At 41.6% G+C, this 25,792-nt stretch overlaps 2 protein-coding genes across 8 annotated transcripts in view; both read left to right on the top strand.

The window, feature by feature from the left end:
* LOC137440741 (toll-like receptor 2 type-1) overlaps positions 1-25,792 on the top strand; it is a 72,928-nt gene that overhangs the window by 17,924 nt on the left and 29,212 nt on the right. For 4 of the 6 annotated variants that reach the window (XM_068137251.1, XM_068137252.1, XM_068137254.1 and 1 more), the window contains one exon: positions 1,810-5,921. In XM_068137251.1, coding sequence (XP_067993352.1) covers positions 1,810-4,195 — 2,386 coding nt within the window. In that variant the 3' untranslated portion in view covers positions 4,196-5,921. Of the gene's footprint in view, positions 1-1,809; positions 6,082-6,189; positions 6,376-8,038; positions 8,126-13,520; positions 13,681-15,259; positions 15,328-18,356; positions 18,626-25,792 lie in introns of those variants that run through there. The other 2 variants (XR_010987232.1, XR_010987233.1) reach the window with 2 other exon arrangements.
* LOC137440742 (toll-like receptor 2 type-2) lies at positions 8,043-13,596 on the top strand. Of its 2 annotated transcripts, XR_010987234.1 has the most exons (3): positions 8,043-8,125; positions 9,561-12,984; positions 13,521-13,596. XR_010987234.1 is itself a non-coding variant. In XM_068137256.1 (2 exons), the coding sequence occupies exon 2, from the start codon at positions 9,566-9,568 to the stop codon at positions 11,918-11,920; it is 2,355 nt and encodes a 784-aa protein (XP_067993357.1). In that variant the 5' UTR covers positions 8,043-8,125; positions 9,561-9,565; the 3' UTR covers positions 11,921-13,524. The 2 variants fall into 2 exon arrangements, 1 of the variants encoding a protein (XP_067993357.1); XM_068137256.1 differs by having other exon boundaries at positions 9,561-13,524.

Here is a 25,792-nt window from a genome sequence, read left to right as displayed (position 1 = left end):
AATGCCAAGTCCACTACTAAACCACATCTATATGTCTTTTAAGTACCTCCAGGGCTGGTGTCTCCACTATGTCCCTAGGCAGCCCCTTCCAATGCTTGACTCTGAGAGGGACCTGGGTTATTGGTTGACAGTGTAAATATGGGTCAGCAGTGTGCCCAGGTGGCCAGGAGAGCCAATGGTATCCTGGCTTGTATTAGAAACAGTGTCCAGCAGGAACAGGGAAGTGATCATTCCCCTGTACGCGGCACTGGTGAGGCCGCACCTCAAGTACTGTGTTCAGTTCTGGGTCCCTCACTACAAGAAGGACATTGAGATTCTGGAGTGTGTCCAGAGAAGGGCAGCAAGGCTTCTGAAAGGCCTGGAGCCCTGGCCTATGAGGAGTATCTGAGGGAGCTGGGGATGTTCAGTCTGGAGAAGGGGAGGCTGAGGGGAGACCTCATCACTCTACATCTACCAGAAGGGAGGTTGGAGTGAGGAGGGGGCCAGCCTTTCTCCTTGGTGGCAAGCAACAGGACTAGAGGAAATGGTTTCAAGCTGTGCCAAAGGAGGTTCAGGCAGGATTCTAGGAAATACTTCTTCACAGAGAGGATTACCAAATATTGGAATGGTCTGCCCAAGACAGTGGTGGAGTTGCCATTCTTTGGAGGTGTTTAAGCAACTTAGGGACATGGTGCTTAGGAACATGGTTTAGGATTGACCCTAAACTGGGTTGAGGGTTGGGTTGGATGATCTTTGAGGTCTCTTCCAAGTGGATGTTTTCTGTGATTCTGTCATAATGCTTTCAGTGAAGAAATTTTTCCTAATGCCAAATCTAAACCTCCCCTGGTGAAACTTGAGGCCATTTCCTCTTGTCCCCAGGTTCTTTTCTGTGGGGACTGAAGGAGAGGAATTAATCACTTTTGAGCCTAAACACAGCTTTCTGATAAAGAAACAGACACAGTCATTGAAACAAAACCTTGGGAGGCGGTAGGGTAGAGAGCAGACGAGATAAAGGACATCTGTTGTTGACCTATGTGGTGCAAATGTTTGAAATGCTTGACCAATGACCATTTAGATAAGTTTTGTGTGGCTAAAGTGGAAAAGCACAGTTTGAAACAGGCTTGCTTTCAGCTGCTGCTTAGAGTATATAAGCTTTGTGTGTTCTCACAATAAACAGATAATTTCTAAGCCATCTATGGGTGTCATCAAGTCATCATTGATATCTTGGGGGTCCGTGCCTTTAATATGCCACGCTTTTCCAAGCCTGTAACACCTCATGAGGTTATAGTGACCCAAGTATGGGACCTGGCACTTGGACTTGTTGAACTTCATACTATTGGCTTTGGACCATTGATCCAACCTGTTCATGTCCCTGTGTAAAGCCTTTCTACTATTGCACAAATCAACGCTCCTGTCCAACTTGATGTCATGTGAAAACTTACTAAGGATGCCCTTGATCCCTTCATCCAGATCACTGACAATCTAACAATCTTATCCTGTTTAAGGTTGAAACATCCAGCTGTAGCTTTGTTGCTGAGAGGACATGTAATGTGAGAGATGTTAGAGGTGACAGTGATAGCAAACATGTATGGAAAAGCAGGCTCTTGAGAATGGTCCTTTATGACAGTTGAGATATAACATGGTTGTGTTCTAGAGTAGCATGCAGTTTGCAGTGCTGAGCAGCTGTAGCAGAAGAGAAAGACTGATCTCACAGGACAGTTCTTACAAAATCTAAACTTGCTAATACAGTTGCACAGGTTTGCAAGTGTTTTCAGTTGCTCTTCAAAATGAAAAGTTAAAACTACCTTTGATCCTTTCTGCTTCCTACAGCAAAGTATTCAATCAAACAAAATGCAAATCAAGAACTGCATGCATGTGGAAAGTGTGTGTCATCTACACAGTCCTAGCTGCAAACCTCTCTGAGGAGCAAGTGCTGAAGCAGACTTGTCCTTCGTGTGATGCCACTCAGCTTTGCAACTGCTCTTCCATGGGCTTGGACTTCATTCCCCAGGGGCTAACAGACAAAATCACAATGTTAAACCTGGCCCACAACAGGATAACACACGTCCAATCTCAGGATCTGCAGCAGGCTGTGAACCTGAGAGCCCTGCTGCTGCAGTCCAACAAAATCAGCTTGATAGATGAGGACTCATTTCTCTCCCTTGGGAAACTGGAGCTCTTGGACTTATCAAATAATAGTTTGGCTCGCTTGTCCCCTGTGTGGTTTGAGCACCTGTTTTCACTCCAGCACCTCCACCTTCAAGGGAACTCCTACAGAGACCTGGGGGAAATCTCCCCCTTTTCTAGCCTGAGGAATCTGAGCTCTCTCCACCTGGGCAACCCATGGTTCTCCACGATAAGGCAAGGGAACTTTGAGGGCATTGAGGTTCTTGATGAGTTGTGGATTGATGGTGCCAACCTCAATCAGTATGAGCCAGGAAGTTTGAAACCAATTAAGAAGATAAATCACATGATCATAAACCTAAGAAATACTAATCTATTCCCAGCAATTGTCAGTGACGTTGTGCACTCCGTTGTGTGGTTAGAAGTGAGAGACATTAAATTAGAGACTGTAGAAACAAGATTGGTGCAGAACTCTACACTTCCTTTTAGGATGAGAAAACTTACATTTAAAGATTCTTCAGTCACAGATCAATATATTAGCCGAATACTGGTGTTACTGAAGGAAATCACGTCTTTACAAGAGATAGAGGCAGTTGATTGTGAGCTTCAAGGGAAAGGATCATGGAATATGGAAGAAATTACAAGTAGTGGGCAAAGTTTTGTTCAAACAGTATCACTAATAAATATAATTATTCCAAATTTTCATTTGTTTTTTGACCTGGATGGCATACAATCACAAATAACCAATCTGAAAAGGCTCACCATTGCAAGCTCTAAAGTTTTCATGGTACCATGCAGACTTGCAAGATATTTTTCATCACTTCTGTATCTGGACTTTCATGATAACTTGCTTGTAAATAATCGTTTAAGTGAGACAATCTGTAAATATGCTTGGCCTTCATTGCAAACTTTAAATCTAAGTCAAAACTCACTAAAATCTTTAAAGGAGACTGCAAATTCCATAACTCGTCTACACAAATTGATTAATCTTGACATTAGCCAAAATAATTTTGGTGAGATTCCAGATGTGTGTGAATGGCCCAGAACCCTGAAATATTTAAACCTCTCCAGCACTCAAATTCCTAAACTAACAAGATGCATTCCCAGATCATTGGAAGTTTTGGATGTCAGCGCTAACAACCTGAGGGAGTTTGGGCTGCAGCTCCCATTTCTCAAAGAGCTGTACCTCACTAAAAACCAGCTGAAGACCTTACCTGGTGCTGCACCCATTCCCAACTTAGTGGCCATGTCAATCAGAAGAAACAGACTCAACGGTTTCTCCAGGGAAGAGTTTGAGTCCTTCAAGAACATGGAGCTGCTGGATGCCAGTGACAACAACTTCATCTGCTCCTGTGAATTCCTTGCTTTCATCCAGCACGAGGCTAGGATAGCCCAGGTGCTGGTGGGGTGGCCGGACAGGTACATCTGTGACTCTCCCCTGTCTGTGAGAGGGGCACAGGTTGGGGCAGTGCACCTCTCCCTGATGGAGTGCCACAGGTCCCTTGTGGTGTCGCTGATCTGTGTCCTGGTGTTTCTGGTCATCCTCATCCTGGTGGCCCTCAGCTACAAGTACCACGCATTCTGGTACCTGAGAATGACCTGGGCATGGCTCCAAGCCAAGCGGAAGCCAAAGCGAGCCCCCCCCAAGGACATCTGCTACGACGCTTTTGTCTCCTACAGTGAGAATGACTCTGAGTGGGTGGAAAACATAATGGTGCGGGAGCTGGAGCAGGCCTGCCCTCCTTTTCGGCTCTGCCTCCATAAGCGAGACTTTGTGCCCGGGAAGTGGATTGTGGACAACATCATTGACTCCATAGAGAAGAGCCACAAGACACTCTTTGTGCTGTCCGAGCACTTTGTGCAGAGCGAGTGGTGCAAATACGAGCTGGACTTCTCGCACTTCCGCCTCTTTGACGAGAACAACGATGCAGCGATTCTCGTCCTGCTGGAGCCCATCCAGAGCAAAGCCATTCCCAAGAGGTTCTGCAAGCTGCGGAAGATCATGAACACCAAGACCTACCTAGAGTGGCCTCATGAAGAAGAGAAGCAGGAGATGTTCTGGGAAAACTTGAAAGAAGCCTTGAAGTCTTAGAATAAGTTTTTAACCCTTCTTTTCAGCATACTTCCACAAAGGACATGGGCCAGATAAGGACTTTTTCTTATTTCCATGCCTTAGGAGGACCTGCTTTGTTTTGTAGAGCATTAACTATCATTTTGCTAAAAGAGAAAGACAGACTTTGGGCTTTCCAGTGATTTGATATTTGCTATTATTTTGAAAGATCAGTGTAACTATGACATTTGGAATCCATGTTGGACTCTGTGTCCTTTTGTACTTTCATTTAGCTAAATGTAGGTTATTTCTGTACTTCTTCATCCTGTTACCACATCCCTGATAGCTCCTAACAGTGCCATTTTAATTTACAAATGAAAATAAATGTGCTTCATTACTCCCCCATTGTCTGTTTTTCTCCGTTAGTTTATTTTTAGTGCCATCATGCAAAGCAAATGTAGTTAAAATTAATTAAAAAAAAAAAATCTGAGGATTTACATTAAAGCAATCTCTCTGAAACTCCAACTTGACACTGGAATAGGTTGCCCAGCTAGGTGGTAGAAGCCCCATCCTTGATGGTGGCTGGATGTGGCTTGGGGCAACCTGATCTAGTGTGAGGTTTCCCTGCCCAAGGCAGAAGGGTTGGAACTAGGTGATCCGTGAGGTCCCTTCCAACTCTAGCACTTCTGTGATTCTAAAGCAACCCAAAAACCCTAAACCAAACCAACAACCAAAAAAGGGCAATAAATTATTCACAGTTATAGATTATTCACAAATCCGTTATTCTGGCTACTTACACCAGAACCCATACCATGCACTCATGGGAATTTACTTAATACCTGTGAAGCAAGCATCCTGGCACCTTCCACCATGACTGTGGTGAAATCCAGAGGCATAGAATCTCTGCTGTTTGTTTCTTTTCTTAGGCTTCTTTCTCTCTGTGAATGCTTGTTTATCCCCCCACTGCCACCACTATGTTCCCTTCTATCTAACCACAGTAATGTCTTCCATTTGTGGGGTGCAAGTACATGTTTCTAATGAATGCAGACTAGTTCACTTCTTGTTTCTGCTCTTCTGCTTTGCACAGCTTATTTAAGTAACCACTGGGCCATGCACCCCTTACTGCTTTACATATCTTCCTTTACAACCAGTGCAGAAAAATCACACTGGTAAGAGACAATTCATCTTTCTACGTCAGTATGAGGTATCTTTAAGAGCTATTGTACATCGATTATAAAGGGAATTCGAATAAGCAGGTAGATACAAATGTTCATACTAAGATAGCTGGTGACAATTTGACTGCCTGGAGTCACAGCTGTTACAGGTTTCTTATGCTTACTCTTGTGGAAACCTGGAACTGTTGCTGAGGTGTGCATTTCTCTAACTCAGTACTTCCATGCTGCACTTTGCTTGTGTTGCGGGAGCTTAGGTACAGGGGAGTCTGAATGAAACTTGATTAATCTTTATACATGCAATAAGTCTGTGTTTCTGTCTACTTGAAAACTGGGGAAAATTGCTTACACACATGTCTCTGTGTTGGTATTTATGCACATATTCATATATATGTGCATCTGTACACACGCTTGTGCCTAGGTATATATTCACACTCCTCTGTGTGTGTATATATACATACACAAGAGACAACAGTTTCTGTGGGTGTAGCCTGCAAACACCACTTTCAGTTCTACTTTTCTGTTATAATTATATCTCTAGGTTAGTCTAAAGTCTGCTACAAAAAGATTTTTCTGTTTATTCTTTTGTAGAAGAACAGCTCATCGGTTAATCAAGGCTGAACTCCAAGTAAGTGATAAGTGAATCAACTGATAGCAAACACTGAGCACTGATAAAACAGAATAGGAGACTGCATGCCTAGAGGTAAAGAGGAAAACATGCCTTGCTGGTGTTTTCAAGAAGAAGATCAGAAAGAGGTAGGGGAAGCTAGGCTTTCATACAGTATGCTCTTACTATAGAGTCAGACTTCTGTGGGCTGGCATGTTTAAAAGGACTGATAGTATTGCTGCTTTTATGCCAATCAGATCCTTTCGGGGGGGATTCCCCTTCTTACATAGTGGTGGTGAAGTGAAGTGAGAAAGAAACAGCAGCTTGAAAGGAAGCTTGGTAAAGAGCAATCGTCAAAAGAGAGATTGAACACAACAGAGGTTAACCAGCATGCAGGCACCAGAGCTGGAACTGGCATCCCTGGCTACATCTTCTCCACAAAGGTGAGTTTGCAGGTGGAAAGAGGCTGGTGATGTAGAGGAAGAGAGTGGAGCTGCAATGCCAGAGCAAGAAGGGAGCACTGGGAAGAGGCTGTCTAATTTCTGCCACCAAGTCCTTAATCTCTGCAGGGGTGTTCAGGGTGCATGGGGCTTCTGGTGAGGGGCCAGTTCCTGCAGGAGTGCAGGATAGGGAGAGATTTCCAGCTGCATGGCAGGCAGCAAAAGGAAGGCTCACCATCAGAGTATGATGATGGGAGCAATATCCATCATGAAACAGGAGAGCTGAAAGCAGAAAATGAAAAAGAGACAAGCTGGCTCAGACTGCAATTTCTGCTCCTACCCCTGCCTTATAGGATGCCTTGTATCTGCTTTGTCCTGCTTGTATGTTGTCTCACTTGTGTGTCAATATTTGCTGCCCTGTCAAGGCTAGGTGTGAAGGTGGGCTGTGTATGCTTCAGGAATTCAATCAGGAAGAAGCTCATCCAGCAATGGTCTTGGATAGATGGGATCAGCTATCCCTTCATCTGACTCTGCCCTGCTGCACATCTTCTGTACTGGAAACAAGAAGGGGCATGCCTCTGTGTGTGTGTGTACACACATACATGCTGTTAAAGCAATGCTGATGGGCGATAGTCAGGACATTTTGAACCACACACAACCAAATGGAAAGCAGCAGCTCTCCATGTCTGTTTGTGGATCAATCCCAGCACCAACCAGTGATCATCCTGCTGCAGACCCTGATGTATTGCTCAAACTTACCAGCCCTCATCCAGCTTGTTAGCATTCCCCAAGTTAGAATCAATTTACACACTATTGACACACTTTATTTTAGGAGTTACATTAGCCTTTAGCATGTGTTAGCATTTATAGAACCTTGTTCTGTAGGCATTAATAGTTTTGTTTAAGAACATGCATGTATTTCCTCAAGTACTTCTACTGGCCTGGGCTGGGGAAGAGATTCCTGCTCATACCTGATGTCTCAGACCCTTTGTCTATAACCCTGAAACACTTTGGAATTCTAGCTCATCACAGCACCTTATGATACAAGGGCATCTGTGCCAGCTCCAATATTATTAGCTGCATTTCTATTTCTGTGCAGCTTTTTGTTTTATTTTGTTTTTTGTCTCAGCACAGCAGAGAAAAGTGATTTTTTGGTAGGACAATCATGTCGTGGACTGGGACTATATTTCTGAGTGGGTGTATGGAGGCCCAAAACACTCCTGCAAGTCAGGATCTTAAATTGAATTACTGGACAGGAGTAGTAAGTGGAAGAGAATGGCTGAAAATTAATGAGGATGGGATTGGGATTTCCCTGAGTGTTTGCTTACATTACAGATGAGCAAAAAGCCTTGGAAAAGATGCTCAAGGAAGTAACAATAAAAAAAGTGTTCTGTTACTACCAAATGGGGCTCAATCCTGCACTCCCTGGTTGCTTTCAGGCTGCTAAAGTGCAGAGCCACTGGGCTCAGACAGTATTTCCAGCATAAACATCAGCATTTGCCCAGCTCCCTGTGCTGCAATTTTTCATCTGTAAATAACCTAACTATAAATTGATTTTAACCAGTCAGGGTGCCTGGTTGTTTCTTCTTCTAACAGAAAGCATTTTGGTGGCAACTTTAAAAATCCCACTTAAATTTTTTGCTTGTGAAACTCATTTCACTCATAGATTTGCTCCTGTGACTTACAGCACTGTTATCCAGCCAGACTTTAAAAACTGAAAAAGCCCCTTAAAAGAGCCTCGTCTGGATAGTAGGTGAGTGTGACTACAGACCACAATTCTTTGGGTGGGATTCATGTGCATAAATCTGTAGGTGTCTAAACTACAGTGCTCCATTTCATGTTGATGGGGTAGTTTCTCTGGGAATTATCCTATCTTAATGGAGGCTGACCAGCTCAGCTGTGGTTATCTGAAGACAGGAGAGAGCAATGTGCACTTCAAGACCCAAAACTCTGTGTCAGAGAGAGACAGAGATTAAAGGAAAATAACACAAGAGGTCAAAATGTTTATAGTTGTTCAAGTGGAAAGAGACGGAAAGCTTGAAAAAAATTATCTACAACTTTCCCTCCTCTCTGCATATGTCCAAACAATCTCATCTAATTATTCCTCTTCTGAATAATTTGAAGCAACTTTGGCTAAGAATAACAAGAAAGCTAGGACTTGTCTGTATAACTTATCTACATTGGTCAGTCATTGTAAACCAAATTGGAATATGAATTCAAAGTACAGTAGATATTTTGCATGGAGTCGCAGTTGGATGACTGAAGAAGAAAGTGCTCCTCAGTGAGCCAGTCTAATCCAATTAACCTGAAACAAAGCCCATGATGATCTTTGGGAACCCAGTCATTGGTTCATGTTGATGTTTTTCAAGAAAGCATAAACAAAAAAAAAAAAGATTATAACTAAATGGGAAATATGTGTTTTGAAGGGAAAACAGTTCTTTCAGGTTTATAGAACTGTCTCTTAACTCCTCTGAGGAACAAGAGAACTAAAGATGACTTCTTGGGAGTACGGATGGGCAGCAACTTCTGTAATACAAAAAGAAGTGCCACAGAATCCATAGCTGTGTAGTTTCTCTTGTCCATCCAGCTGATCTGCAGGAGGTTCCAAAAGCCACATGATCTTCCTTGTGGCTGGGCCTGACCTTCCCTCTACTTCAGAGACCCTTAGCAGAAAAATCCGCTGGTAGAGACAAAGGATTCTGGCTCATCTTGATATCACTGGGATTTGAAACATATATAGGAGAGTCCCTGTAGCAAAAAGTGAATATATAAAATAATGTTTACAGATCCTGCAGAAAAAGACCTAAGGTGGAGCTGAGTGGGATCTGTTTTCCAAAGGGCAGAAAGGACAGATCAGTAATCATTTTGAGATTTTTCAGACATTTAGCTGAATCTGCAAAAATTTAGTGAAGCAGTTAATTGATTTAATAGTCCTCATTCCAAAATTAGAAACCACAGGAAATAAAAATAAAAAAAGAAAATGTCAATGTATGTCATATCTAAGAAACTATTCTTCAGTATTTGGGTCATTTTTTGTAACTAACCTGACTCATCTCTGATGACTGTTAAAACCAAATATATTTGCAGTGCCTTCAAGCAGTCAGCACAGTAAGGTTATGTTTTAGATGTACCCTTTTCAAAACTGACTATTCATCTTATATTTGCTCTGACTGTATTTCATATCTTAGGCAAAATGATGACTGCATGCATGTGGCGAGTATGTGCCATCTATGTGGTCCTAGCTGCAAACCTCTCTGAGGAGCAAGTGCTGCAGCAGACTTGTCCTTCGTGTGATGCCACTCAGCTTTGCAACTGCTCTTCCATGGGCTTGGACTTCATTCCCCAGGGGCTAACAGACAAAATCACAGTGTTAAACCTGGCCCACAACAGGATAACACACGTCCAATCTCAGGATCTGCAGCAGGCTGTGAACCTGAGAGCCCTGCTGCTGCAGTCCAACAAAATCAGCTTGATAGATGAGGACTCATTTCTCTCCCTTGGGAAACTGGAGCTCTTGGACTTATCAAATAATAGTTTGGCTCGCTTGTCCCCTGTGTGGTTTGAGCACCTCTTTTCACTCCAGCACCTCCACCTTCAAGGAAACTCCTACAGAGACCTGGGGGAAATCTCCCCCTTTTCTAGCCTGAGGAATCTGAACTCTCTTCACCTGGGCAACCCATGGTTCTCCACGATAAGGCAAGGGAACTTTGAGGGCATTGAGGTTCTTGACGAGTTGTGGATTGATGGTGCCAACCTCAATCAGTATGAGCCAGGAAGTTTGAAACCAATTAAGAAGATAAATCACATGATCATAAATGTAAGTAGTGTTAACATATTTTCAGCAATTGTCAGTGACCTTGTGCACTCTGTCACTTGGTTAGAAGTGAGGAAAATAGCATTCAGTGTACCTGCTGAAATGCAGCTACTGAGAGTCATGACTTCTTCTTTTGCAAAGAAAATTTCTTTTAAAGAGACCTTTTTAACAGATGATACTGTGCCTGAAATTGTCAGCATTTTAGAAGACATGCCAAAATTAGTGGAGGTGGAGTTGATAGACTGCAGTCTCTTAGGAACTGGACACTGGGAAATAGAAATTCAAGCAAACCAATCAAAGACTCTTGGAATTCTGACCATAAAGAAATTATCTATAGAAGAATTCTATTTGTTTACAGATCTTCACACTGTGAAAGATCTAGTGTCTCTTCTTACCAAAGTCACAGTTGAAAACACCAAGGTCTTTTTAGTACCATGTAGTCTTTCAAAAAATTTTTGGTCATTAGTGTACCTTGACCTTAGTGCAAATTTAGTTGGAGACCAGAGTTTGGAACATTCAGCCTGTCAGGGTGGTTGGCCCTCACTACAAACTTTAAATTTAAGTCAGAATTCACTGACTGATTTGGAAATGACAGGTAAAAGTTTATCTCATCTAAGAAAACTAATTCTCTTAGACATTAGTCAAAATAATTTTGGTGAGATTCCAGATGTGTGTGAATGGCCCGGAACCCTGAAATATTTAAACCTCTCCAGCACTCAAATTCCTAAACTAACAACCTGCATTCCCCCAACATTGGAAGTTTTGGATGTCAGCGCTAACAACCTGAGGGAGTTTGGGCTGCAGCTCCCATTTCTCAAAGAGCTGTACCTCACTAAAAACCAGCTGAAGACCTTACCTGGCGCTGCACCCATTCCCAACTTAGTGGCCATATCAGTCAGAAGAAACAAACTCAACGGTTTCTCCAGGGAAGAGTTTGAGTCCTTCAAGAACATGGAGCTGCTGGATGCCAGTGACAACAACTTCATCTGCTCCTGTGAATTCCTTGCTTTCATCCAGCACGAGGCTAGGATAGCCCAGGTGCTGGTGGGGTGGCCGGACAGGTACATCTGTGACTCTCCCCTGTCTGTGAGAGGGGCACAGGTTGGGGCAGTGCACCTCTCCCTGATGGAGTGCCACAGGTCCCTTGTGGTGTCGCTGATCTGTGTCCTGGTGTTCCTGGTCATCCTCATCCTGGTGGCCCTCAGCTACAAGTACCACGCATTCTGGTACCTGAGAATGACCTGGGCATGGCTCCAAGCCAAGCGGAAGCCAAAGCGAGCCCCCCCCAAGGACATCTGCTACGACGCTTTTGTCTCCTACAGTGAGAATGACTCTGAGTGGGTGGAAAACATAATGGTGCGGGAGCTGGAGCAGGCCTGCCCTCCTTTTCGGCTCTGCCTCCATAAGCGAGACTTTGTGCCCGGGAAGTGGATTGTGGACAACATCATTGACTCCATAGAGAAGAGCCACAAGACACTCTTTGTGCTGTCCGAGCACTTTGTGCAGAGCGAGTGGTGCAAATACGAGCTGGACTTCTCGCACTTCCGCCTCTTTGACGAGAACAACGATGCAGCGATTCTCGTCCTGCTGGAGCCCATCCAGAGCAAAGCCATTCCCAAGAGGTTCTGCAAGCTGCGGAAGATCATGAACACCAAGACCTACCTAGAGTGGCCTCTTGAAGAAGAGAAGCAGGAGATGTTCTGGGAAAACTTGAAAGAAGCTCTAAAATCCTAGAGAAGCTCAAGAACAGAGAACTAAGCCACTGTAAATTCTATTACTTGCTTTGAGACTTTCTTTTTGTAGCTGTGATCATGAATTGCTCTGATTTAAGCTGGAATAGTGTTAACTTTCTTCCTGGTTGCTGCTATAATGTTGTGGTTTGGATTTTTGATGAAAACAGTTTTGATAACACAAGGATGTTTAATTATTGCTAAACAATCGTTGAACAGTATCAAGGTCTTTTGTTTCTCATACTGTCCTGTCAGTGAGTACGCTGGGGATTCATGATAATTTGGGAGGGTACTCTGCTGGGACAGCTGATTCCAGCTGACCAAAGGGATGTCTCATGGAACAGTGTGCTCTGCAATAAATTCTGTGTGAAGATGTTTGGAGTTACAATGTTTGACTTCCCAAGTAACTGTTAGGCACGATGGAACCCTGCTTTCATGGAATTGGCTCAACATTTGTCTGCAGATAAGTAGTAGTGCATGAGTTTCTTATTGTGCCTTGCTTGCATGCAACTTTTTTGAATAGAATAGAATAGACCAGGTTGGAAGAGACCTTCAAGATCGTGTCCAACCTATTATCCAACACCACCCAACCAACTAAACTATGCAACCAAGCACCCTGTCAAGTCTCCTCCTGAACACCTCCAGCGATGGCGACTCCACCACCTTCCCCAGGCAGCCCATTACAATGGGCAATTACTCTCTCTGTGTAAAACTTCCTCCTGACCTCCAGCCTGAACCTCCCCTGGGACCAGGTTGGAAGAGACCTTTGATATCATTGAGTCCAACCTATCATCCAACACTATCTAATCAACTAAACCATGGCAACAAGCACCCCATGAGTCTCTTCCTAAACACCCCCAGTGATGGCAACTCCACCACCTCCCTGGGCAACCCATTCCAATGGGCAATCACTATTTCTATGAAGAACTATTTCCTCTCTTTCTATGAAGAACTATTTCCTAACAGCTAGTCTAAACCTTCTCTGGCACAGCTTGAGACTGTGTCCTCTTGTTCTGATTCTGGTTGTTGGAAGAGGTACAAGTTACAATACAACAGTTCTAGAAAGAGGTGAGGGGGAAAAATGGTAATGGAATCTTGTATTATCTTACTTTCACAAAATGTACTATCTAGGTATCATTTTTCACAATTTGCTGTGTACAAAGCCATTATCTGACTTAAAATTCTCCCTTTTTGCTGCTCAGTTTTCTGTAGTCAGAATTTCAACTGGAAGCCATTACAAATACATTTTATGATGAAACAAATTTAAAATATTTATTTTCCTTTTTTATTGAGGGGATATTAACTCTAAGAAACAAACATATTTTCTTTTTTATTCCCTGCCCTGATCTTCACATTAAAGGCAGCAATTCCTTTTAATTCTTAGTCTGCAGGGAAAAAAAAAAAAGCTTTAATAGCACGTTTCACAGCCTTGCTCTAATGCAAAAAGAGAGACTATGCTGCACAATGGTGTGTAGCACACAAGAGTTCAACCAACTGCTATTTTCTTTAGTCTTTCAAAATCAAGTACAGAATATGCGTATTATCATACACAGGTAAATATCCAACATCTTGCATTTTCATTAATAATTTGAGTTCTGTTCTAGACCCAGTGAGTAATTAATGCCTTGGATGATGCTTCTAAAAACTGATTGCCAACCCAGCAGCTAGCAGAGCCAGTCCAGAAGTTGTCCATACAATATATGTGTGTTCCTGTGGAATCTGTTGTTAATCAAACTGGAGAAAAAAAAAAAAATGCAACAAAAGGTAAATTTTGGTGTTTTTCTTAACCAGAATAGGAGAATCGTTGGGTTAAAAGTCTGGAATGTCTTCTTTTCAACTCTTTTCATTTACTACCTTTTTTATTTCTTTTTTTTTTTTTTTTTTTTTTTTTTTAAATAGGAGTAAGGTTAAAATGAAATATCCTCCTTACATATGGTCAAAACTGGCTTCAAAGGAGTAAGCCAAACTTTGCTTTCATTCAAGCAGGGTTCTACAGATGTAGCACCAGATCTTCAACTATTATTTCATTTTCTAAAGGAAAAATGTTTACTAAGTGCTCAGAGAAGGGGGATAAACCAGCCCTTGTTCTGCAAGTGGATTATGTCAATGTTGTTATTTCATTAAAGAACAGAATACACTGCGTGGTCTTTCTAAAGCTGTGATTTGCGTTCTTTAAAATGTTCTTTTCATTATAAAAATGATTTCCGGATGTCTTAAAATCAAGAAGGAAAATATTTTTGTGCCTTTTTTTGTTTTAATGTAGCTTAACTTGCAGTCTTAGATGTGATAAAGCCAAACAGAACTATCATCTTGCCTAAATATCACTGTTCCTTAATAATAATTGGTTTTCCAATTGTTTGATGTTACCCTCTCATCCCACCACTGCAGATCAAAAGAAGAATTAGTAAGTTATCAGGCGAGAGTTTTGAAAGTGCAAATCAAAAGCACACTTGTTAGGGAGTGGATATGGGTTACTTAATATGCTCTTCAAATCAACTTTCCAGGAGCAGTATGGGCAAGTCTGGTTCCTGCCAACAGTGCATCAACCATGGATGCAGAACTCATGCAACCTGGTATCTGATGTATTGTTAAGTAATCTTTCAAATGTAAACAAGGCCCAGAGCCTACATCTGCAAACCTAGTCAAACCATCAACTGGTAATTTTAATGACTGCCTTGTTTTGTAACTGGGCAAGTTAAAATGACTTGAAATACTCACAATATTTAGATCTATTTTAAAGCTGAATCCAATGTCCTGGATGTCCAGATCTGTATTCAGATTTTCCAGTTCACAAGCTTATAGGATACTTTTATGAACCACAGGAGGGGAGGATTAGTAACATTGTTCCAGCATCTATGCAATACCTTCCTTATGCTTTCTGGAATGCAAAACGCTAAGTTGTTTGGTACACCCAAGAAGATACAGGGGGTCTTCTATCAGGCTGTTTGGTATATGTATGTGACATCATTTGAGAAGGGTTCCATACCTGCCTTAAAACTACCCAGCTAGCACAGCCCCAGGCACAGTCAGAAGAAATGCTCTGCAGTACACAGGAACCTGAATTAGCAGAATTTACCAGTGGGTCAGTGTGCATGGTCTAACATACCAGACAGGCACACCCCCACAGGCTGTGCATGAAGTGCCTAGAAGGCAGAGCTAGGCCTGCAACTGTAATGTTACGGCCACTTTTGCAGCAGTTTGTGTGCCCCAAATCTGCAAGGCCTTGTATCACAGAAGTGAAATGTATTTAATGCTCCTTTTGTGCTCTGTTTTTTCTAGATGTGGTTTTACTTCTTTTTATTTCTTGGTATTTATTGGCATTGATATTTCCTTTTTAATGCAGCATAAAGGAGGAGAAAAGTACAGTTACATAATTACATGGAAAGGATGCACATGATTACAGGACAGCTGGTAGGTATTTTCAACGATCCCTTCTTCATTTATATCCACAGGTGCTGGACACATTGGATACATTTCCTGTTGGTATGCCACTGATGTTGTTAAACTGTCAAAATCAAGTTTACAGGGGAAAAAAAAAAGCCAAAGGACAACAAAATATTTTCTTAGAGTCAAGGATGCATAAACACATTTTAAGTGCTATTAAAGATGTGGACAGCATTAAAAATTGATAGTTATCTTAGTTTACTATTCCAGCATGCACAATTACAAAGAAATATTTAAGGTCTTGTTGCTGATGCAAGAACTTTAACAATCATCTGCTTGGTTTTAAGTAACTGCGACACAAGACAATTGTGCTAGGTAATCACCTTATTTGGAAAAGAAAGACAAGAGCTATAAAAAAGGAAGGGTCAAGAAGAGTCTTTCATAGAATTTGGGGAAGTAAGGAGCTTTTCCTCCCATGACAATTAGGAAAATTATGTAGTCTCTTGTACATAGGGACCTGGCTGTTGGATACTCTAAATTGGTCCCTAGCTTCTGTTACTGGCTACTCTTTCATTAAGGCTATTCTTCTAGTTGCAAGATTCACAAGGGAGCTCTACAGTTTGTCCACGGCACAAGAATAGCTCCTGAGGAAAAGTGAAGTTAGCTTGCTGCAAGGGTATCCAGTAAATCTTATTATCATGAGCCCAGAGGCACAAGAGATTCAAGAGCTTGCTTACAGTCCCTGCAAGCAGTATTTAGGATGATGGTTCCCAGTACTTACACCAATGGTGCAAACGATAGTCAGAACAGATGTCTGCAAAGTCTCTTCCCATCACTCCGTAGTATAGTCTGTAAAAAAGCAATGTCACAGCAAAATCCATAGACTCAGTTCTGCAATGAAACCACAAAAGAGTACTCTTTTTCCTTTGCAGGTCATGTTTGATAAACTCTGGTTTACAGGAACTTAGTAATTTTGCAGTTGGAAGAAGATTCCTTCAGATTTAAATCCTAATGTCCATTTTTGTAGTCTGGGAAGATTTGTTCCAAACAAATCCTTATTTGCTCTTCTCCTTCTATAGGTTTTCTTTAAGAAACATTAAAAAGAAAAAACAAACAAACCAAGCAAAACCCCAACCCAGGGAAAAACAAACAAAAGGCATATTGTGTGTTCTTCTCAAGGGAAGTTTGTGAGTTACTCTGAAAATGAGGAAGCTGGTAAAAACTGAGAGCATTCTCCACTTTGACAGGGATCTCCACCATAAAGCCTGATGATGAAACAAAGAGGAACAACTCACATCTGCAACTAACAGCTGGCAAAATCGAGACAGTCATTTCAAAGTAATGACATCCTGTGGCCCCATTTTGCATAGTTCAGTTTGATTAACAGATTGCCAAACTGTAAAACTCATACAAAAAATGTGACTTACAGCACCTGACAAAGCAGGGCCTTTGACCCTAGAACAATAACATTAGCCTGCCTTGCATGCTGTAAATAATTAGTAAAACCAGTGCAGTAAATGGTTATAACACTGAAATACAGCTCATCAGACCCCCCCATCCTATCCTCAAAAAACCTAAACTGCCTGTTGATTGAATTGGTGCTACTGAAAAATAACCCCAAACCCACATTAAAACCTGTTTTCCAGCTCAAATTATATATGGTCACCATATGACTACAGCTTTGGGAGCAAGCTTTTGCCTTTAAGCCTTAGAGTTGCTCTTACAAACTTTCAGAAAGGCACTTTTGGCTTCATTAATTTGGGATACCTGCTAGTTACATAATCACACTGACAGGTTTTCTTAAAACATCTTTCTACAGCCCAACAAAATGGTGTGGCTTAAACATGATGAAACTCTTAAACATAATGAAGTGATATAAAATTTAATATGTGTGTTTGCTTGAATTGCCTGCAATGACAAAACATCCTACTTTTCCAATAAACAAATATTTGGAACACACTGATAACATTATTCAACAATGGATTTGGGATTGTGGAAGCCAGACCATGACAAAGATAAAGCAACATGTGTTTGCAGAGTTAGCTCTGGAATTTTTACAGAACAGTTACTACTACTGAAAAGAAAAATCTGATTTACAATTTCAGTTTTCTTTTTTTTTTGGTGGTGGTGGTGGTGGGGTTTGAAAGCAAACAGAAAGCACAATGTGGTATTTCACAAGGTAAGTGGAAATAAGTTAACAGATAGAAACACCTGTAAAATATAATGACACAGCATCAATAGATCACATCATTGTTAAGCATTTCAAGCATCATTCTTAAGCATTCAAGAGGAGATTGGACGTGGCACTTGGTGCCATGGTCTAGTCATGGGGTCTGTGTTGATAGGTTGGACTCAATGATCCTCGAGGTCCTTTCCAACCTAAGTGATACTGTGATACTGTGATTTCTCCATCCTGCAGCCCTGGCTTTACTGGATCATAGCCTGCTGCTTGGATGCCACAGGTCCGTGGTCCCCCCACATCTCTGATCATGCAGTTTTAGTATTCAATATTCCTAAGGTTGGAAGGGACCTCAAAGATCATCGAGTCCAACCTGTCACCACAGACCTCATGACTAGAGTAGGGAGATCACTACTGCACTCTGCAGGCTTGAACTCATAACCTTCCCATTAAGGGACTTATGCACTACCAACTGAGCCACATTGGAGTCTAAGTATAATTAGGTCTCCTGGCTTTCACTGGAGGCCAACAAAGGCTCCATATTACCTGCCTGCCTGGTGGTTGCCCAGCAGCTACTATTGTAGCTCCAATGTGTTTATATATTGTGGGCTGGTTTTTTTTTTTCAGTAGACTGAAAGTACAGCCTGAATTTAAGTTGCACAGCCAAAACTGAGCAGGCACACATCTTCAGTAAAGCAACTAATTTCTAATACAAATCTATAACAGAACGTTGTTATCATGTTATCTGCAAAATGAAGTGCTAATTTAAAAAACAGTATCACAAGCTTCTCTCAGGTGATGCTATTATCAGATCAAGTGTTACACATTTAAAGTAGCAATTGTTTCAGGTTTCCTCATCGATTTTTATATCTTCCAGGTGTTAATTTTGATACTACTAGCCTCTACATAAAATGCATGAGTACTTCATACTGTAAATGAGGAGAAAGACAAAAATTGAGTCATATAGACTCAGTATTGACTTATTATTAATACTGGAGGGTCACCATCTGGACAATTCCATAAAATAATACATCTGCATTGCTGCTAAATGGGAGCTTTAACATCTGGACTATATTATTCCAAATTTTCCTCATCTACCCATCATCACAAGAGGAATTTCCTGACAAATCAGATTGCTGCCCAAAGGTAAATGTTTTTCTCATTACCCTACTTTAAATGAGCTCAAAAAGACCTAGAAGTGAAGTCAGCACCAGCATCATGGACAACTTTTCTATTTCCTAATTATGCAGATTAAATAAGTAATTCAACATCAACCGAAAGATGTCCATCCATCCTCTGCTTTCCTTGCAACGTTCCCCCAACTCTGATTAAGAATGCCTATCACCAGAAAATTCAACAGAAGAGCATTAATCCACTATCCTTCCCATCTTATAGGAGATGGTAAAAACTATATAAAGAAAATAACTGTGTAAGAATTAGATCTATTGTGAGAGACTGAGCCTACCAGAACTTGTTAACTTGGCAATGCAAGGAATTGGTTCTCTAAAAATCTAGTTTCTATTGATATAGACATATTCAAATATTCAAAACCATATACATAAAGAAATGATAAATTAGCTCTTTGGATTTTTCAAGTAATGCTTAAATTCATATGCTTATACTTGACAGTACCTTGGAAATCCATAGAATGTTTTGGGTTGGAAAGAACCTAAAAGATCACTTAGTTCCAATCCCTGGAACATAGGGTTCCCTGGGCAGAGACATCTACTAGACCAGCTTGCTCAAGGCGCCATCCAACCTGGCTTTGAATACTTCCAGCGCTGGAGCCGCCACAAATTCCCTGGACAACCTGTTCCTGTGCCTCACCACTCTCATGAGGAAGAATATCTTCCTAATGTCTAAGCTAAATCAAGCTTCTTCCAGTTGGATGCTGTTACCCCTTGTTCTATCACTACATGCCTTTGTAAAAAGTCTCTGCCCATCTTCTGTAGGCTTCGTTCACATACTGGAAGGCTGTTATAAGGTCTTCCCCAAACCTTCTCTTCTGTAGGCTGAACAACCCCAAGTCTCTCAGTCCGACTTCATAGGAGAGGTGCCTCAGCCCTCTGATTGTCTTTGGTGCTCGTGTCTGGACCTGGTCTAACAGTTCCATGTCCATCTTGTGTTGGATGCACCAGAACCAGATGCAGTATTCCAGCCGGGGTCCCACAAGAGTGGAGTAGAGGGAAGAAACAACTCACTTCACCTGCTGGTCATGCATCTTTTGATGCAGCACAGGATACAGCTGGCTATCTGGGCTGCCAGCACACATTAATGGCTCATGTTGAGATTCTCATCAATCAGCACTCCCAAGTCCTTCTCAGGACTTCTAAGTAACCATTCTCTGCCCAACCTGTATTTGTGCTTGGGATTGCCCTTGCACTTTACTTTGTTGAACTTCATGAGGTTGGCATTGGTTCACCTCTCAAGCTCCCTCTGTATGGCATCCCTTCCCTTCCACATGTCAACTGTGCTCCACAGCTTGGTGTCATTGGAAAGCTTGCTGAGGGTGCACTCAGTTCCAGGGCCCATATCACTGTCAGAGATGTTAAACCGCACCAGTCCCAGCACTGACACCTGCAGAATACCACCCATCCCTTGTCTCCACTTAGACATTGAGCCAACGACCATTACTCTTTGAGTGCCATCATCAAGCCAATTCCTTATTGGCTGATTGGTCTATCCATCAAATCCATGTCTTTCCAATTTAGAGTCCAGGATGTTGCAGGAGAAAGTATCAAATGCTTTGCACGTGTCCATGCAGACAGCACCAGTTGCTCTTTCCTTGTCCATCAACATTGTTACTCTGTCATAGAAGGCCACCAAATTTATCAGGCGTTATTTGCACTTGGTGAAGCCATGTTGGCTGTCACCAATCACTCCCTCTTTTTTGATGTAGCTTAACAGGGTTTCAAGGAGGGTTTCATGATCTTGCCAGGGATGGAGGTGAGACTGAGTGGCCTGTAGCTACTTTTTCCCCTTTTTGAAAATGGGGGTTATAGCTCCCCCTTTCAGTCAGTGGGTACTTGGCCATATTGCTGTAATATAATGGAAAGTGGCTTAGCGACTTCATCCATCAGTTCCCTGAGGATCTGCAGACGGACATTGTCAGGTCCCAGGGACTTCATACTCTTTACACAGGATCATAGGATGACAGGATGTCAGGGGTTGGAGGAGACCCAAAGAGATCAACCCCCCTGCCAGAGCAGGACCATACAATCTAGCTCAGGTCACAGAGGAATGCATCCAGACTGGCCTTGAAAGTCTCCAGAGAAGGAGACTCCACAACCTCTCTGCAGACCCTGTTTCAGTGGTCTGTGACCCTTACAGTGAAGAAGTTCCCCCTTACGTTTGAGGTGGAACCTCCTTCAGGTGGTCTCAAACCTGATCTTCACTTACAGTGGGTGATTTGTCATTTTCCCAGTTCCTGCTTTTACCTTCTGTAACTTGGGTGGTGTAGTTAAAGGCCTTTCCTGTGAAGACTGAGGTAAAACTAGCACCTCCATTTTCTCCTTATCACTTGTGACCAGTGTCCCTGTTTCTTTCTGGAGAGGGCCCACCTCTTCCCTAGTCTTTCTGTTATCATCAGTTAACTGTATAAATTTTTCTTGTAGCCCTTGAGCAGATTTAATTTTAATGGGGCTTTAACTTTCCTGACCTAGCTACTCAGACCAGACCGGGTTCTCTTGTTCTGAGCTCATGAAAAATCTGCCTTTCTATCTCAGATATGTTTAAAGATTTCTGTTATGCTAGGGAAAAACAACTTTGCCCACACATTTTATTTTCATCAGCAGACGGCATCTAACGACAAACAAACTGCATTATAAGAATCAGCTAAGTGCTTGTCAGAATTTCCTTTGGGAAAGTACTGAATCACAACACTAATAAGCTTTTTCCTTCCTTTTCATTTGATACGCTACACTCGTGCCTTTATGTTGAGAAAAAAATGGATTGGATAGGTTAGGACAGGATAGGAATGGGTTTTCAAGGATGGTAACTCTCTGAGTAGCATTCTTTGTTGCCATTCCACAACCCAGAGCACATAACACAGTTCCAAGCACATAACTGCCTGCACCTCACTGTCAGAGGAGTGCAGAATTTGTGAGTGAAATGGAGAAATGAGAGCCTTATCTGCACACAGATGCAAACCTATTGGAGCAGATTTTTTTTCAAGGTTAATCAGCAGAACATAGGCTTCATTTTTATGTTTTTAAAATCTCAAATAACAATTACAATATTCTCAAAGGTAACTGAAAAATGATCATTTTCTTTAAGCTGCTTCTTCATATGGAAATTAACCCCAAACTGTCAGCTACCATCTAGACAAAAACCCACAACTGTCACAGTGGTCTACATTTTATTTCAGGCCAAGACTTACCAAAAAAATTTTGCCCTTATTTCTTTCCTCCATGCCAGGATCACACTCATGTTACTTTATATGTAGCCATCTGGTGAAGAGCAATCTCTTCCTTCTTGGCAAATTATCCACAGCTGAGCCTTGGTTGTTTGCTACAGCTTTTTCTGCTCTGCCTCTTTGAAATAGGAGTCTTCCCCAGCATGCCCTTTTTTTGTTTCAGGAGACATTTTACATTCTCAATAAGCCTGGATAATGCTTTTTTGGAACGTACAGGCTGTTGCTGTTTCTCTTGTAAGTAGTTGCTGCTTTTTATTTTTTGTTCTTTTTAGCAAGCTAATGAATGCCCTTTCCATTTCAGGCTGGTTTTATGCTCCCTTTGACCTTCACATCCTTTTTCTTTCCAAAAGAAACCAAACTTTTTAATTTTGGTAAAGTGATTTGATGAGGAGGGTGGGAGTCGATCACTGCAATCCTTTACTTTGTTTCTACTAACAGAACTGTGCAATTCTCTCTGAGCTCTTACTATGTCTGAGAATAGCATGAGTATCCAGAGCAGAGATGTATACATGCACTCACCATGACTTCAAAGAATCAGGCAGAAAGATTTGTCAGCTGATGCTGCCTTCCAAGCTGTGATTTGCAATGGAGGGCCAGCTACTTGTTTCATTGATCTCTTGGGACAGAAGTTAGAAAATAAAGCAATTTTCAATCAGAGAAAAGGAGCCTTAGAGTTTCCCCTCCCATTGAAAATAATGTACTCTACCTCTTCATCTGATTTCCCTTCTCTTTTACTCCTCAACATGCAGGCAGGGGAAAGTATGTTTTCTTCTCTTCAGTATTAGAAACTGTTGTGCATAACCTGTATGTGAGCTACACAGGCATAATGACCCAAGTGGACAAAAGATGTTATGGCAAGTAACAGAAATGTGTAAGTAAGCAAAAGCAGAAGGCTGTTTTCTCTTTAGTGAGCATGTGGTTGGTTTTCAAATTTTGACTTATTTAAATGTTTCCTACGAAATCAAACAAAACCAATATGCACATGAACACAAGCATAATAACTGCCACCTGGAAGCACTGTAATGGCAGAAGTCTAGACCTGCCTGTACTTAGGGGAACTGTTGTTGTTGTTGTTGTTTATTTTTATGTCAAATGGACAATTTCCTGTATGTGTTAACTAAGTTAACACATTAACTAAATATGACCTTTTTTACAGTTTCTGCTCCTAAATCAGGTATCCTTATCTGGTGCAACAATGTATACTAGTTATTTTTAATCTATTTTGTCTACGGATCTCATTAAATGTTCAGATTTGTGTCTTAGTATTTGTCCTATTTGTTAGTGCTCAAAACACTGTGGGTCAGATTTTGGCAGTTACCATAGTGGTAGAAGGTTTTAACTTTAATGTTGCTCCATGACCTGCTTTTAAAGAAAAGCATGCATGAGATTGACAGTGTTTGAAAACTATGCAAAAGTATCTGGATGCGCAATATGAGGGCAGTTATAAATCAACACACAAACTTGTAAGCTGTTTTGATGACAAACACTTGTAAAATACCTAACATGGAATAAATTCAGTCAACTATCTTGTGGCAGGGACCTACTCTAAGTTGTGTTCACTATTCTGGCATAACTTCATACATAGATAGATAGGTATGAGAAAATATTGCTCTCCCAGCTAAACAGAGCATGAAGCAGAACTGTAAAAACTCAGTGCAAAGTGAACTTCAGGTTCTGATGCTACTCCTTTTACTGAAAGAGGCTCTGCTTCAGTTCCTCTTTTACTGGAGAAGGAGGTCTTGCTGCAGCCACACAGCTATGCACTGAAAATTGAGGCCCCAACATGTTTCTGGCACAGATGTTTTCTTTATTTTAAAATGCACTGCAAAACCACAAAAAAACATCACTAAAGTATTAATAAAGTGTTGTGATGGTTGTAGTTGTACTGGAGCCTCCCTAAATTATACTAAATGTTTTAGAAAGTATATTTTTTTTTTCCTATATTTCCTATGTTACTTTGTAGGTGTGACTGGCTGATTGGAAATGAAGCTTAATTTGCTAAAGACTAAGCTGCAGAAGTAATAGGAATGTTGCAAGTGTAGATTATTGGTGTTTCTGAGAGGGGTTAAGTCTATGTAGTATATACATTAACTAACTTTAAGTACTGTTATGCAGGACAGTGCCAAAACAATGCAGAATGCATGCTGCTTAGACTCCTGCAGGCTTTCCTAGGCAGATAAGGAGCTTCCCAGCTTCTTATTATTGCATGCATACTTGGTTTCAAGCGTGTTTCAGCCGTGATTTGATACTAGTCTCATGCAAAATACTTCCAATGTAAAACAAAGACATGGACGATTTGGGTAGCATCAGCCACTCCAGTGTTGTGTACTTCATTCTAAATCTCTGCTGAGATCAGTAAGGCAAGCAATTATAAGAAAGAAACACTTGGAAAGCTCTGGACTGAGATTCTAATATGAATATAAAGTGGTTGAAACTGTTAAGGAATTTATTGATTTTATAATTAAGATATGGCAACTATGGATATTAATAAAATATTAATAACTTCTTATTAATATGAAAAAATACCAAAACACATAAAATAGATTTGATGTATGGTTAGACTGTATGTTTACAATGGGAATGTACAATGTTTAGGCAAATATAACAATTTTAACAATTTAAGCACACTGGGAGGAATAGCAGGCAGAGAGAATCCCCAGGAGTCAATGGCACTTGACCACAGTGGGGGAGACTCAACAAGAAGTGTTAAGCCAAAGAGGCAATGAATTAATTACTCACAGCTGGTTTCACCCAAGTGGGGAGTGCTGCTGCTATTAGCTGTTGAGGCTTTTGGGGTGCTCTCGTGCACCAGGCTTAGCTGGTTGCTGGCAGGAAGGCCATGCAGTCTTGGGGCTGGTCTGTCTTCAGCAGGACAGTGGGCTGTACAACGCTATTACTGCAATGTGCTCTTGGCTTTCCTGGGTACACTGAGGCATGGCAAAATCCTATTTGCAAGAGGAAGAAAGGCTTGGCTCCAGCTCCTAAGCTTGTGGCTTTTCTAGCTTGCAATGGATAGGCTTGTGGCTTTTATCCCAGCTCTGGGCCAGGTTTGTCTGGCCCTACCATGACAGAACCATACAGTGGAACTGGTCTAAAATAGAAGTTAAAGAGACCATAATGATTATACCATATGTGCTCGGGTGTGTGTGTGTGTGTGTCTCTGTGTGTATGTGTGTTTGGGGTTAGAATAGAATTAACTATGTTGGAAGAGACCTTTGAGACCATCAAGTCCAACCCATCATCCCACACCATCCAATCAACTAGACCACGGCACTGAGTGCCTCATCCAGACTCTTTTTAAATGCTTTCAGTGATGGTGACTCCACCACCTCCCTGGGCAGCCCATTCCAATGGCCAATCACTCTTTTTGTGAAGAACTTCTTCCTAACATCCAGCCTAAACCTCCCCTGGCGCATCTTGAGACTGTGTCCTCTTGTTCTGTTGGGGGTTACCTGGGAGAAGAGACCAACCCCCACCTGGCTACAACCTCCCTTCAGGTAGTTGTAGACAGCAATAAAGTCTCCTCTGAGCCTCCTCTTAGTGTGTGTTTGTAAAGGTAGAGAGTTAGTGACATGAAGTTAAAATCCTCATAGAAGTGTGCTACTTCTGACTTCATTAGGCACTTCAGCTGTATATATGTTGCAATGACAAACATTTCATCACTGTTCCTAACTCTGTCAAGCATAGCTGAAGAGCCTGTTTCACTGTCTCTGCATTGACATTTTGGACCACTGTGAAACTCTATTAACATTAATAGCTGTCATAGATTAGACTGGTTTTATATCCCACACTAAAACTCTTTCTGTAAATTGTATCAACACAAATATCTTTTTGATCCCTGTTATTTGTTCAATACTGACTTAAAACTCACATTATTTTTAAGGTCCTTTCTGGATGCT

Source organism: Melanerpes formicivorus, unplaced genomic scaffold, assembly GCF_026170545.1.
Source record: "Melanerpes formicivorus ecotype bairdi unplaced genomic scaffold, bMelFor1.0.p_v2 SCAF_4, whole genome shotgun sequence".
NCBI classification, from domain to species: Eukaryota; Metazoa; Chordata; class Aves; order Piciformes; family Picidae; genus Melanerpes; species Melanerpes formicivorus.
Note: the sequence above shows the minus strand (reverse complement) of the source record. Positions and strands in the feature narration are given on the sequence as shown.